The sequence below is a fragment of the Drosophila yakuba genome, chromosome 2R (assembly GCF_016746365.2).
Source record: "Drosophila yakuba strain Tai18E2 chromosome 2R, Prin_Dyak_Tai18E2_2.1, whole genome shotgun sequence".
Taxonomy (NCBI): domain Eukaryota; kingdom Metazoa; phylum Arthropoda; class Insecta; order Diptera; family Drosophilidae; genus Drosophila; species Drosophila yakuba.
In genome coordinates, this window is record NC_052528.2 from 23,519,190 (window position 1) to 23,534,173 (window position 14,984).

General features: G+C 47.2%; 2 protein-coding genes across 3 annotated transcripts; one reads left to right on the forward strand and one right to left on the reverse strand.

Moving 5' to 3' along the window:
- Positions 1 to 506: 506 nt before the first annotated feature.
- On the reverse strand, positions 507 to 9,118 carry LOC6532154 (lysosome membrane protein 2). The gene is given in 8 exon segments (XM_002092894.3): positions 507 to 1,521; positions 1,581 to 1,702; positions 1,761 to 2,332; positions 2,402 to 2,575; positions 2,638 to 2,890; positions 3,620 to 3,688; positions 3,691 to 3,747; positions 8,980 to 9,118. Coding segments are annotated over 8 exon segments (1,653 nt in total). The 5' UTR covers positions 9,005 to 9,118; the 3' UTR covers positions 507 to 1,140.
- A 927-nt stretch (positions 9,119 to 10,045) lies between these two features.
- Positions 10,046 to 14,871, forward strand: LOC6532156 (lysosome membrane protein 2). 2 transcript variants are annotated; one of them, XM_015196240.3, is made up of 7 exons: positions 10,046 to 11,574; positions 12,564 to 12,849; positions 12,909 to 13,000; positions 13,056 to 13,283; positions 13,353 to 13,625; positions 13,683 to 14,274; positions 14,339 to 14,871. In XM_015196240.3, the coding sequence occupies exons 2-7, from the start codon at positions 12,591 to 12,593 to the stop codon at positions 14,689 to 14,691; spliced, it is 1,797 nt and encodes a 598-aa protein (XP_015051726.2). In that variant the 5' UTR covers positions 10,046 to 11,574; positions 12,564 to 12,590; the 3' UTR covers positions 14,692 to 14,871. The 2 variants fall into 2 exon arrangements, with proteins under 2 accessions (XP_015051726.2, XP_002092932.2); XM_002092896.4 differs by lacking the exon at positions 10,046 to 11,574 and adding an exon at positions 12,108 to 12,227.
- Positions 14,872 to 14,984: the final 113 nt, after the last annotated feature.

Below are 14,984 nucleotides of genomic sequence, written 5' to 3' on the forward strand. Positions count from 1 at the left end.
TTTGAAAAAAAGCTATGTTAGAAAAATGGGCAGTTTTAAGTTAAAACTTTTAACTTTCCGTTTTCCGACATTTCTTGGGATTGCATACTTTTGGGATTGAGCAAGAAACGTCTAGATTGCTGAATTGGGGATTGAAATAACCTGGTCAGAGTTATAGGTCATCTTAAATTGTAGTTCAACTATTAATAAAAATATATTTTCCAAAATATAGTACTTGGAAATATTGGAATTTGTCAGATCAATTTTGATCAGACTCCGACAAACGATATGCAAACAATGCATATGAGGAAATGGTTCCTTACCTCAGCTATAATATTATTAATTCAATAATACGCAGAAACATTCCTTTCAATAATGTATTCACAATTATTATATAATTTCTTCCGCGCAGTTGGAAATTCAGTTTTGCATTCATTGTGAATTTTGAAATCTGGATAGCACTGCTCATTATAAAAGGCAGAGCTTGTGAATCATTCACACTTACATGGATTGAAGAGGATTTCTAATTAAAATCATATCGTTATTTATTGTACACATTAATGAATATAAATCGTACATTAGATCGACAATGTTATGTATTTATAGAATATAAATTTCATATGCGGAGCGTGTCCAGGTCCAGCATTTGGTCTAATAAAGCACATTTGTATTCGAGGACGGAACTTTGTTTTATTTGAGAAACGTTTCGAGTTCTGTGACTTGATTGGACATTAAATTTCATTTCAACAGGGTTAAAGAAAGCAAGTGCGGGATCGGTTTCTGTTTCTGTTTTGGTATAACAAATATTGTCCAAGTCGAAGCTTTGAGCCCTTAAGCGATCACGACTGTTTCGTTAGACTACACATCAAAATTTTCATAACGCTTACTTACGAAGATAACCTACATACAATACAATAGATACAGATACACATACAAATACATACAAGTCTTCCCAGCTCCATTTCTTTTAACTACATAGACGCACCTTCCTCTGCGGGGGTGGGGATTGGGATTGGGATTGAGATTGGGGTTGACATAGGGAGGTCGGAATGGGAGTGGAAGTGGGAGTGGGACGGGCAGGTCCCTGTTACTAGCTACGGCTTATACTAAACGAAGTCACCCAATGACCCTCGTACTGCGACCAGACAGCGACTAGAGCGCCTAGTATCTGGCGGGTTGGTTATCCTTGTTCTGCTTCTTGTTCATGTCCACCTGGGCGGTGGCCAGATAGTTGGACCCCTCCAGATGCAGGGTGCTCTGCCGGTGCGAGTTGCGGATCAGGCAGAAGGTCGACAGCAGTAGTAGAATCACACCTAGTGCGCATAGACCGATGATAAGTGCCACGCGGATCTTGGGAGGCACCTGCTCCGCAAAGCGCATCAGGTCGGTGACCTCGTCGGGAAGGTTGTCGATGCCCTCCTCGAACCAGAGGATGGGAAAGATGATGTCCGGGAAGTTGGCCACCTGCTTGATATCAAACACCTGGCTTACGGCCAAATTGATCTGGATACGGGCGCGAACTCTCAGCGTAGTTCCCATTTTCTGCGAAAAAACATAGTAAGTTTACAACTGCGAGATAGATGGTATTTGTTGGGTCTTACAGGCTGAACGTCGAAGAAGAACTGATGCTTCTCTTTCATAGGTGGCGAAATACCTTCCACTTGTGTCCTCAGACTTTCATCGGCCAAGTAGAAATGCGGGAAACTTAGCATGATGGGAGAATCTGCAGAGAGCTTTACTTTTAAATTTGGCCGGGAATGGTATACTGGGTTCATGCTCACCGTACTGACACAGCGAGACGTTGAAGAGTCCGTTGGGGGAGCATGACGGCTTGCCTGCGGGGCAGAAGCACATGTTGTCCGGGTGGCTGTCCACGTCGGCGAAGACCCACTCTGGTGGGGTAAACCGGTATCCGGGCACCTCGTTTGACGTCATCACTTCTTTCTCAAACACCAAGGGCAGGAGGCGGCACAGATCTTTGTCATAAACATGCAGGATGCGATCGTGGTCAATGTGTGGGGGGAAGATGGAGCCGTCGGTTCCGGCCAAAGTGTTGCATGCGTCGGTGGTCCAGTGGGGTAGATGGGTGCGACCGTTGAAGTTGTCGATGACGCCGTAATTCCTAATGTCGTCGACACCTGTGTTCACAGTCACCCGGTCGGATGAGGTGCCGTTCTTCCCGTACAGCAGGCCGAACTCCTCGTAGGGCAGCTTTTGCTCCTTGGGCACGACATCCTTCGCCAGCTTGAGCAGTGGATCCTCGTAGCCCCAGAGCAACTGGCCCACGGACACCTGAACGAATGGCTTGATCTTCAGTATGTCCATGATACTGGCCATGGCCAGACGCAGGAATCTGAACCAAGAAGTTCACGGTTAAAAATGGGGAAACACTTTCAAACGGAGCTCAGTACGGAGTACTTACCGGGCCGCGTGCTTGCTCTGCGAGGTGGCACTCAACATGGGAATGTTGGGCACAATAACCACGTCGTCTTCGGGCCCCACCGACAGATCTTCGCGGAACGAGTAGATCTTGCGGAGATTGTAGCTCAGCGTGCCATTGTCATTCTCTACGATGTTCACCTTCTCCCAGGTCTCGCTGCAGATGAGGTAATGAATTAAGCCAGATGCCTTTTGATGATAAACATCATGATCTTTTACCTGTAAACGTAGGGTCCCACCTCATCGACAATGGCCTTGGAGCCGTTGCTGAGGAAGTCGTCCGCATTGGTAACGTTGTAGATGTACAGACTGATTCTGGGCTCCACTGGGGGCTTGGCCCACCAACCGAAGGTCTTGGCGCCGGGACGCAGGGCCACCATTCGGTCCACGACCGCATCGATCAGCACGGTGAATTCACAGGCCACCACAATGCCGCCAATTATCAGCGCCGCCGCGACGACAATCGTAATCCCTGAAAAACCGATGCGAATTGTTTAGCAATTGTTCACCGATTGCATAAATTACTGGATAAGTGGGGTGAGTCATTTGGTATTAGGTGGGTAAACGTGAAAAGTGTATTGCCTTTGATCGGACCTCATATTTGATTTGACGCACGAGAGAAAACTCTCGGTTGCAATGTTTGGGATGGGACATAAATATTTATAGATCGCTGAACGAGCTGTGCGAATGAATCACTGACCCTTTGACCTTAACTCCCAGTTCTACAATCTCCCATTATCTATAAATACGGCCAATTAGTATTGATTGAGTAAGTATACAGCAGAACTGGAAAGTCTAGTTAAAACTATAACCGGATTTCGTTTATGCCTGCCAGAAGAACTTCGGAAACAAGACAATTGTGGAAATGGGAATGCTCGAGTAAATAGGAACTCGTCTGGCATCCAGCTCATCTCATACCTATGTACACTGTAATAAATAGAACTACTTCCGCTCAGATACCAGTCTAACCAGTTGAGCAATAGGAACTATACTTTGGTTCAAAACAAGAATGTGGCACGTGGAGTTATAACACCGATTCAATCGCCAGCTGATTACCTGTGAAGTTGTCTGATTGGTTTATTGCGATAACAATCTGGAAATTTATATGGTAATTTCTTGCATGGGAATGCTGCCCCGTAATGATGTGGGCAATTTGGAATTAACTTCAGGTCTTATCTAAACATCGCTATGGAATACTTACACCACTTTCGCAGATATGTGCTGGAGAGTTTTGTGCAAAACTTGTGTTTCGGGCCGTTCATGTTGACAGGTCGGCTTTGGGGTTTGGGGTGCTGGAGGGTGAAGAGCAAACCGCCTTGCAGTTGTTAACTAAAATGCAAAATAAAATTATATATGAAGCATATCGCGTTGTTTCACGGAGACCTAGAGATACACGGACACACTAGCCGTAATACCGGTTAAATTGTAGTCTCAGCTCGTTAATCTATAATTGCCAGTGGCAGCCAGACAAACAGGAAAGTAATCATTCAATACCGCATCTCGAACACTGCACTCTGTTCTGAATGACATTGGGCCTAGGCCATCGCTTCGCGATCTTGACTCTCAGATTCCAACCATTCTTGTCGTCTTGCCCGATCTTTCCATTTTCACCTGCCGTCTTTTCAAGAGAACCCGAGGCCCAAAGAGCCCAGACACGTTTTGGGGCGTGCTAGCCTTGTGCTGTTTTGACATCGCTTTGTCAATATGCGGGCTTTGGCCCGAAATCGTATGTATCGCAGCACAAAAGCTGAAAAGCCAATCTGCCAGTCCAACTCCAGAACCTTCAAGTCAGCGAACTTTGTTCCAGCAGTCGAGTGCGCCCTTCCTGACAGGCACATGGACCTTGCGCCATTAAGCGCTTTTTAATGGGCCAACAGGCTCGGCCTCCGTTGAGGTTAACCTGCGAGCTACCTTGACCGAGGCCAGGGCTGCGCAAGCGCAAAACTTATGAGATACTTGTGTCTTTCGTTCGCAAGCCGAGACATTTTATTATCGACAATTCCAGCCACAGTGCCGTATGCCATTATTCATATTCATACGCGAAGCCGAAAAAGCAATGCAAATGAAGCGACATGAAGCCAAATGGATTTCGGCTAATAGCCAGCCAACGGGCCATTTGCAGGCGTCGCACGGCAATAGAAACAATAGACAGTGGAAACACCTTAATGGCGTCCTGATCGAGTGGTCCCTTGACGTCCGATTCAGTTCCTCCGGAGTGCATACAAACGGCCGCTTATCTATGATGGAGCTATGTGGCACGTACACTCCTTCAGTCGCTGATAATTGGGCGTCTGATTCTTGGATGCTCGCGAGAATGGCTAGTGATTTTACGATTTCTCCGCAGTTTTAGCTAAAAGCGTTAAACTTTGCACTTTGAGTTCGCTCTAGCCTATCAACGCACACAGCCAACACAGCCACACAACCACGAAGTTTTATTATTTGCCGAGTTTACTGCGCTTTCCGAGCACCACAAGGTCGCACTTCCCCGCTTCTGGCTCTGCCCTCCTCCACCGAACTTGAGCTGGGCTTAAATATGTGTGCTGTTGTATTCAGCTGGCTATTGGATCCACCATTGTTGGTTGATGCCCATGCCGATGCCGATGCCGATACCGATGCCCATTGAATACTAATTAACCAATAATTATTTCACCTCAAATGAATTTTCGGCGACACTGGCCAGTCAGGCCATTAATCAGTGATTTCAATTTCAATTTCTGATTTCGGATTTGGGATTTGGCTACCCTTCAGCTGTTTGGCTCTTTGCCTGCTAATTGGGTTCTGCGTTCACGCCCCACTTGGCCGCTTTGTTCCGAAAAGTGACTGCAACTGCTCGGAATCAGGCCCAGTTGGGGCCAAATGTTTACACAGACCGCGTGAGTCAGCGGAGCCAAGTGTTTACCCAGAACTTGAGCAACTCTTATCAGCCCCAAGCTCGCCGCGAAGTATGCAAATCTGTGGAACGGGAAACCATAGACGCAACAACACCTTTCCATAACAAAGCGCTTTTCGGCATTCGGCATTCCATGCGACTGCGATTTCTGATGTAATAGTTTGTTTTATTTTTGATTTCACTTGCGGTGGCTGTTCAATTAGCAGCTGCTGGCTGCCTGGCTGCCTGGCTGCCTAACTGCCTGGCCAGAATCACCAACTTCAATAGAAACTTACTTTCTAAACACACGTTTTGTATGAGCTCAGCGGAAAGCGGTATCGCCGTATCGCGGTAAAGCCATCCGCTCCTCGGCTCTGATCAGCTTGGTGGCGCAGAGATCGAGCTGAATCGTCTCATAATTTCACTGCGTTTAAGTGTTGCACAAAGAAATACAAGCGGTAGTAGCTGTTTAGTGGAGGCAATTACCCTGACCCAATTTGCGAGACGCTACCCTTGCAGAGGGTATTACATTCAGACAAGTCACTGACAACCACTATGTAAAAAGTTAAATGGTGGGATTGATTACTTTTTGCTTCAAGTCAGTGAAGCTGAATTTGTATCTCTGTACTATTTCCAGCCTCTGTAGGGGCTCTTTAGGGATATTAATTGAGATTTTGGCTATCATTTAAAATTGTTTTTGCTACCCATCTAGATTTTCAATCAAAGCTCCAGAAAATGACCTAGCACAGTATTATAGAGTATTTGCAACTTCGGAGCCCCTCTTTCTGTGCTCCCGCTGATTATGGACACTGTGACACTGACCGGCCAAAAAAGTAAGCCAGCGGCTGACAATTCACCTGCCGTTTTGTCGTGCCGTGCTGCATTTGATAATACGCAACGAAATGGGTTTTACATTTGGGCCTTAAACCATGTTGATGTCGTCGTCAATGGCGTGACAGACATGTGCGGACTGAAGTGGCTCGTCTTGGACTTTCAGTAGGTCAGTTCCGCTGTGGGAGAGGAAGGGGACCTCGAAGTGCAAAGCGAGGCTTGCGGTGGCTTTCTCAGTGAAATGTGTCAACACTGTGGCTAAGACAAAGCCAGCCAATTGTCACCTCAATTAAATGTTAAACTGGGCAGAGCGGCTGGGCGACAGGGCGGCAGGGCAAACAGACCTGATGACGAAGATGAAGATGGCCCGAAGCTTTTTGCTGCTGCTGCAACCTTCACATAATCGTCTTCGTTATGTGGTCAAAAGCTGGCTGGCCCCTGTTTATTTATTTACAAGTATTTATCTTAGGTTTTCTTGCCTGCGCATGCTTAATTTCGGATCTCGCGTCTTGTAAATGTGTGTTTGGCTTTGCTTTTTATTTGATTTCGCTGTGAGTCGCTGTGAGTTGCTGCGAGTCGCTGCTTCGTGGCAGCTCGAGTGAAGTGCAGAGCGAAATTTCACTTTTTCCACACAAGTAATCATAAAACTATGCACGTACATCAAATGCGCTTTTGGCAGGGCCGCAGACAGCGTTTAGCCGCGGAGGCAGCACAGAAACCGAAGCAGAAATAAAAACAGAAACACTGAAAAATCATAGCCCCCAAGCATAATTCAATGATTTTCCGCTTTTATAGCGCTGCTAAGCGAACTCGCTGTCGAAGTGGTTTCATTTTGGCTGACTGGGCAAGGTCTTGCTTAACCAGCGCTCTGATTGGAGTCCAAATTGGTGACTGGGATGCGGATTCAGACTCGGACTCGGACCGCGTAATGGGTAATGGCGAGTGGGGAATGGGGACCAAGGGTCTGCCACCGATCGGGGAAAAAACAACAATCGAACTCTAGGTGCAGTCAGGCAATTCCTAGGAATGCGACTCGCACTGCTGCCCCAACACTCTTATACTGCCACTGGTGTCTCGTATCTGGTGCGGCAGGTTTGATTCGGGCTGGACGTGCTGGACGGGCTGGAAACCACAGGCATTTCCAAATGGCCATGCCAACTCACTCACTCACACTGTTTTCGACGGTAACACGGACTTGCGGCGGTCCGATGTGCAAGCCAAGATTCTTGGGCCCGGGCTATAACGTGGAAGGTAATCGCTGATCGGTGAGCAGGGAACGTAAAGCACCAACCGCCGGTAAAAATCGTAAACGACTCGAACGCTCGCAGTGCCGTCGAGTAACTGAAGTCGCCGTCTTCAAGTGGCCCCCCAACGTAAGATCGTAAGATGTTCAGGCGGCGAAAGCTCGGCTTCGCGTTGCGACAAAGCACAACTGGAAAACCTGATAAACAGGTAGGCGAAACCCCCAGCCCACCGGCAGGTAGGTAGCAAATCAAAAGCGAGAGTGAGCAAGCGGGAGCTTTTGGGTTTTGCTAGTGCAACGCATGCGATCAAAGCTTGAGCGGATCGGCATCGGCATCGGCATCGACATCGTCCGATGCCGAGGCGATCCATGAGGCGGTCCATGTGGTGGTTGCCAATGTTTGGACCAGGCTGATAAAACGAGTTTGTTGCCTTGCCTTGCATTGAAGTCTTTCGTTTTGTTGCGTTGCGCGTTTCGTTTTATGCTGCTAACTCCAAAAATATCACTGATTGCCACACCAACACTCGTCCACTCGCGGGATTATGATATCTGTTGTCGGTGTTCCTCTCGCGGTTGTGGTTGTTGTGGCAAGTGAGTCACTTGCAACGGGCGGTTGCCAAACTCAGCCACATCCACAACAACCACATTCACGAGCGACGACAGGTTGCATTCAAAGAATGTATGCAAAGTTGACAGCTCCAGCGATCGCAAATTATTGTTATAGCCGATGGAGCTTTTTGCCTGCATTGCGAAAGGTTTCTTTGCTGCCTGCCCAGAATCAGAAAATCTAGCCAAAGACCCGTGCTCGGAAAAAACGAAGTCTGGGATATGCGCGATTCAGCTGTGGAAAAAACTGGCGTCAGAAACTTGCTGCATTTACATAACCCAATCAGCAAGGGGAAATCAATGACGCTTATGCGATTCACTAAATTGTCCAGGTTTTCTTTTCAGAGGTGGAGTTCTGGGTAAACAGCTTCCATTCCACCTGCTGGTGAATCAGGGGCAAACTTCGATTTACTTATGAATCGTTTCTTTTAACAAATCCCATTAAGTGGGATTTGCTTTATAAACCTTGCAAGTGGGCCGTTTCCCCAGGCAAATTATAAAATGCTAATAGAATAAGTTTTCCTCGTCATTAATGCACGGAAATTTAGTGTACTTTCAGTTGCTTGGCGGTAGCGCATCTGGTTGTGTTTTATATGATATAACATGATCCATTTTGAGTCTAACCTCTTGGGCAATCGTTTTTCAGTACTACGTACATAGAAGGTAGGCCAAGACGATATCGCCCCAATGCTTGTGACATTCCACGCCAAGTCCAACCACACATAATCACCTTAATGGAGACCCGTATCCGAAGCTTGACTCCGCAGTGACTTTGCATGCCAATAAGGCTAACCGGGTTGCATGCGACCTTTCTGTTTATGTGAACTGTCGTACAAAGTGGCGCATTTGTTGCTGGAAATGATGCAATAAATAATAACAAAAACACCGCGACAACAACAACGACGGACGCATATGTTAATTCAGCTCCGGTGGCGTGTCATCAATTGCCCCCACCCAGCCCCGAATGTGGTGTCAAAGTCGATCATCTGTAATGATTCCATGGCTAACTTACTATGCAGAATGTCGGCCAACTGCATGGCCAACGATCAGAGTTCCATTAAGAGGCACGGAAAAGGTTTGGAGCGTTTGGAGTACTTCCTCAACTGTTTGGATTCACTGTTTGGATTCAGTGTGCTGATGTACTGATATTTGATTGTGTTCGGGAACTGTTTGGCACTTTACTGCCTGGCAACCGGGTTGATAAGCCAGCTCCCTCGGGTGATAAGATGCCTGTAAGCGATCGCAAGGAAGTGGGCACTAGCCGATAATAGCCAGCCCGAGCAAACATTTGTTGAGGGCGGCCTAAGCGAGGCCCTAAAACAAGTTTAAGTCACTCATCCAGTCACTTGAGCTATCAGCCGAACTTGACCACCGCGCAATAAACTGCTCTGTGTAGAGTGTGCAGGCAAATATTTCAGGCAGGTCTGCCAAATTGCCATTGCCAGCCATTAGCCAGCACGGCAGATCGAGAGATTGAAGAGCCGTGCGCGTCAACCGATCCGAGGAAAACAAAAAGTTCAGAGGGGCTATCATCAACTGTGCTGATGCGAAACCCGATGATGTGGGCAATAAGCAGGCATTTCGGAAGAGGGACGTTTTGAAACGGCGGATTACTTGAACTGATAATGCTAAGCTCATATACACGAACTCGTACACTTGGGGTTCAATAACACGGCTCCGGCGGGGGTATTTGCGATCTTCCGGCCTTTCTGCCTGCTCAATCTTACAAGAAGGGGCGTGATAAGCCAGTTTAAATAAGTCTTGATTTCAGAATTGCGAACGAAAACAAGACATGAAAGCCTATTAAGCAGCTGTGTATTTATCGGAGTTCTCACAGTGCATTCCCCGCCGTTAATTACTTGGGTAAACCAAATGCAGGGCCATGGGTGAAGGGAACCTAAAGTACTTAAGTGATAATTAAGTTGTTTTGGCGACAGCGCACACCTAAAAATAGACGTAGATATGGGACTTTGTACACATTTGAATTTGCATGCTTTCAGAAAAATGCCTTCAAAACAAAATCAAAACATAGACTGGTTTACACATTTTAAGGCAAATCTACGAAGCCTGTCCCCCACGGGCCGAGTCTAACTCCGTAGTAGTGATCCGCAGACGAAGCTGGAGCGGAACGAGCAGCTGGATGGTTGCTACATCTTCTATATTGCCCCAAGTGGCTTCTTTGTTTTGACGATTGACGATTGGCTCTGCACTTTGTCTCGCGGGTACGCACAAAGCTGCTACGTAGTAAACAAGGGATCCCGATTTCTTGATTTCTCGACAGCGCAGTCGGCGCCAGCTCCGTCCAGCGGTAATCTGCAATCATAGCTGACCGCATGCGCGCTTATCAGTGCGGTGGCAGAGGCGTCGACCTAGGCAGCGACGGCAACTGCGACGGCAAAGAATGAGGAAAGAGGAGCGACTGCGCTGCTGGCATTGCTCAGTTCAGTTGCCCAGCTCGAACTGATTCCGCCCGATTCCGACGTCGTAGTAATAACTTGTTTGGTCGGCAGTACGCACAGTCCAGTCCAGCGGAGAACCAGTCCCAGTTCCAGGCCCGCTCTCTAATCCCAGCGCAGATCGGATCGCCGCGAAACGGGCCAAATCTAATCGGTTCCATAGGGTTCTCGGCCAGATAGTGCGTGGGCCGGCCCGAGTATGTAGCTAATCACAGCCAAGCAACAATTGGCAAGTGGATCAACTGGTGGCAGTGGGCCAAACTCGAACTCCGTGCGCAGATAATCAAATTCCGCAAGTCCGTCCGTCTTTAATTGCTGCTTTTGGCTGGAAGTGGCGGCGGAAATTAATCCGCGCTAGATTCGTACACACACAGCTGGGCAGGAAAACTGCAGTTCGGTCGGAAAACCTGATATTGCTCTAGCTCCAACTCTAGGCTCCAGCTCCAGCTGCAGCTGTAGCGAAAACAACAACAGTGCCAGTGGCAGCCAGTGCGATCGAGCCCACAAAAGAGACGGCGACAAAACAAAGAAGCGGGCGAACAAAGAACGCGCGCGGCAACAAAAGAACGAAGGAACAGAGAGCAGCACAGATACAGCAACACAGATACAGATACCAGATACAAACAAGTCTGTCGCATAGATACATCCCATAGGTGGTGCATCCAGCAGGAGCATCTATCAGTAGGGGAGCGGTACGAGACCCGAAAAAACCCAATAAACACGACTGTGCTCAGCCAGCGTAAACACGACGAAATTGTTAATTAAGACGCCAAATGTTTGGCAGACTTCGAAAGTGCAGAGCCCTGAGCAGCGAGTAAACAACGAGGAAAATAGAGAGAGAAAGTCCGAGAGAGAGAGAGAGGGAGAGAGCGGCAAATAAAGATAAGCGTGTGGGTGCAGTTCGTCTACGGGAGAGTGGTTCCGCTTCCAACGAAGCGCGCACGTTTGTGTTGCCCACCGAAAATCAGCTGGTGCCCCAAAGCTCATTCCAAGTGCACGCCGATCGAGACCGCGCTCTCTGCAGGCGCTCTCCCGCTCAGTGCCACCCACCCTCCCCCTTTCTACGCCCACGCATCGCCTTATCAGCCAATGCCTCTTTTCTGCAACTGAGGAGAGCGGAGGAACCATTTGCGGTTTTAAAACGTTGACAAGTAAGTTACAGTGAAATGCTCAGCAGGCTCTTACCATCAGATCCTAAAATATCATAGGAGAACGAACAGGTGTTCGCCTAGGTAGGAATCTAAATTTTCAGGATAGATAGATTTACTTCTCGAAGTCTCCAGCATAGAAAACTAATAATACTTCAGATTGGTCCTATCTTACTTGACGTTACTTCCTATCAATTAATTCGTTTTACACCTGAGTGGTCAAACAATTATTTCAATCGCGTTCACATTCGAGTTCAAGATCGAGCAAATTATTGGAAAATTTCAACGCCTTATCGGATGCCGTTGACCCGATTTCAGAGTTGGCGAATCGAACTAAATCTCAACTCTATACATATAGTGCCCATACTGACTGATACGTGTTGCTTTCGTTTAATAATGAATTAATGCCTAGTAAGTATGTGCCCAGCTTATGTACGCAGGAGCTGCTGATAAGACTAGAGCACATACGTTTGAACTTTGAATTCAGCACGGGCAGTTCCACAAGCTCCGGAGCAACCAAGGCTCTCGGAATCGAAACCCCGATTAGTTCGTGGAAACATCTGTAAGCGCATGGTTAAGTATCTGTCCGGCGCGTCAATAATGGTTTACAATTTGCACAACAAACAAGGAAATATACAATAATTAGGCTATACAAGGTACTTTCCTTTTATTGTTAGGTGATTAATTAAAGTAAAAAGAGGTGCTCAGGAGTCGATAGTGTTCTCATGTGTTCAATGAACCTCGGGCTCCTAAGTACATAGCCCAGCCTGATAAGCTAATAGTTTTGCCAAACAGATCCCTTGGTTGAGCCACGTGTTCCGCATTTATGAAGATAACACTCTATATACATTTAATATGAATGAACAAGATTTTGAACTGCAACTAAGTTACAAGTTACTGGGTTTTTTTTACAAACGTTTTTCTTTACTTTTTAAACTGGGGACACCAACATAAGTATGACATAACAACATTTACTATTACCACCATTTCAGCTTACACCGAAAAAATATCACAGAACAATGTCGCAAGCCAAAGACCAGGAGATGTCTATGCCCTCCTCTCGCCAGGAATCTGATCGTACAGCGGCCCCATCCAATACAAAATCCCTCACTCTGAACTCCACGCGGAGTGGGGTGGGCACGGGAAACTTCGGGGGTTACGGCATGACGAACGGGGCCGAGAAACCTTCTGTGCTGCACATGATAATGGAAGCCTTGGGTCTGCGCAATCAGGCTCAAAACCGCGAGCCAACATCCAAGGATATTGGAACCCTGATAAGTGAGTAGAGCACTCTCGACAAGCCCGGCACGCTTGATTAATCTGGTTCACTTTTTCAGTGCTGGGCGTAATGTTTTTGCTCTTTGTAATCAGCGTGACCGGATTCTTCGTAATGTGGTTCACCGAATACTACAATAACACCATGCTGGAGGTGAGCCAGTAGTTCGTCCTTTGTAACTCTGTTCCTAATTTGAACTGATTTTCAGAATCTGATACTCGCCGAGAACTCGGATACCGCTAAAAGTTGGCTCAATCCCGATCCGAAGTACGACACTTTGCTAAAGGCTCACATTTTTGACTACCCCAACATCGATGACTACTTAGCAGGGCGGGCCGACAAAATAAAGGTCGTGGATATAGGACCTCTCACCTACCAGGAACACACTGTTAAAGATGAAGTGTCTTTTAACAAAAACTTCACTGTTAGCTTCAGGGTAAGTCTCCAATTAAAGTGAACTGTTCCAAACTATGCAAACTACTTGGTTAACCAATATGCTTTTCAGGACCGCAAGTCTTATAAGTTTCTGCCGGAAAAGTCGTCTATTGGGGAAGACTACGTGGTCAGGGTGCCAAACGTGCCGCTTATCTCTGCCGCCGGGCCAGTTAAGCGCATGAAGCCTTTGGAGCGATTATTTGTATCCCCATGGATCAAACAGTTCCAGGAGCCTCTATTCAAGGAACTCACAGTCTCCGAATATCTCTGGGGTTATGAGGACAAAATCATAAAGTTGAAGTCCCTGGGCAGAGGTCGGCGACGATTTGGACTTCTGATGAGCGTAAGTAAAGTGAGAAATTGGTCAATGGTCGGCTTATCAAAATGTGTTTTCCATTAGCGCAATGGGACCAGCGTGGATTCGGTCCAGCTTAACACAGGCGAGGACGACATCACCAAGTTCAGCATCATTACCCAGTTTAACGGCATGCCCCAGTTGGACTATTGGGAGGGAGATGAGTGCAATCGCATCGATGGCTCCGAGCCCTCGATGTTCTCCCCGCACTTGCTGCAGGATCGCAGCACCGTCAATGTGTTCCTCCAGGTCCTGTGCCGCAAGGTGCCGCTTCACTTCGAAAAAGAGGTAACCATCTACAACGACATAGATGTTCTGCGCTACAAGACGCCAATGGACGTATTTAGTCATCCCTCCAAAAATCCAGCGAACCAGTGCTATTGTCAGAACACGGAACTGTGCTTGCCCAGCGGAGTGATCAACGCCACCAAGTGCTACGGGGATGCGCCCATTTTTCCCTCGTTCCCGCACTTCTTCACTGGCGATCCGGTGCTGTACAAAGACTTTGAAGGCATCGAACCAGACGCAGAACTGCATCAAACCTATGCCGACATCCATCCTCGATTCGGTTTCCCGATTAGCGGCGCGTCCCGTGTGCAGATAAACATTATGCTGGATAAAACGCCGATACTAAGAAGTAAGCGCCAGATACCAGACAACCTTTTGCTTTAACTAATACTGTATGTACCGGTTTGTTTTAGATCAGGGCGATCGGCTGAAGAACACTACCATCCTTCCTCTTATCTGGATCGAGATCACGTCGGGAGACTTCTCCGAGGAGGTGCTGCACACGCTGTACTTGAGCACCTTTGGTCTGAATGCCATTCAGCAAACTCTTAAGTACGGCACCCTGCTCATATCGGTGACATCGTTCAGCCTGATCGTGGCCGGCGTCTATTACCTGAACAGCAGGCGGGAGGAGCAGCTCCAGGAGAGCAAGACATCCGCTGAGCTGGAGGCGCTTAACGGCGGTGAGAACATCATCGTTGTGCACCACATGGACATGCCTGTTCCACTGCCCGTCCAAGAGGGCATTAACCATCGAGGAACGTAAAAGTGCCATTAGTAAGGGGCGGGAGTGGGGAAAGTTTTCAAACTTAAATGAGATTTTCGAATTTGTCTGCACTAATTATAGAATAGTTTGTAAACATAGAGTCGCCAGTTACCTTTAGTCTTTAGTGAATCTGATGTATATATATGTAGAATCGTTCAATAAACTGTTCATTACCTATAACTTGTAATATTTATATGCGTGCCGTAGAATAAATTAAGCTGATCACATTGCAACACAATTATTTGCCCAAGGAAAGAACTGTTCATGTAGCAAATATTTTATTGTTAAGTTCT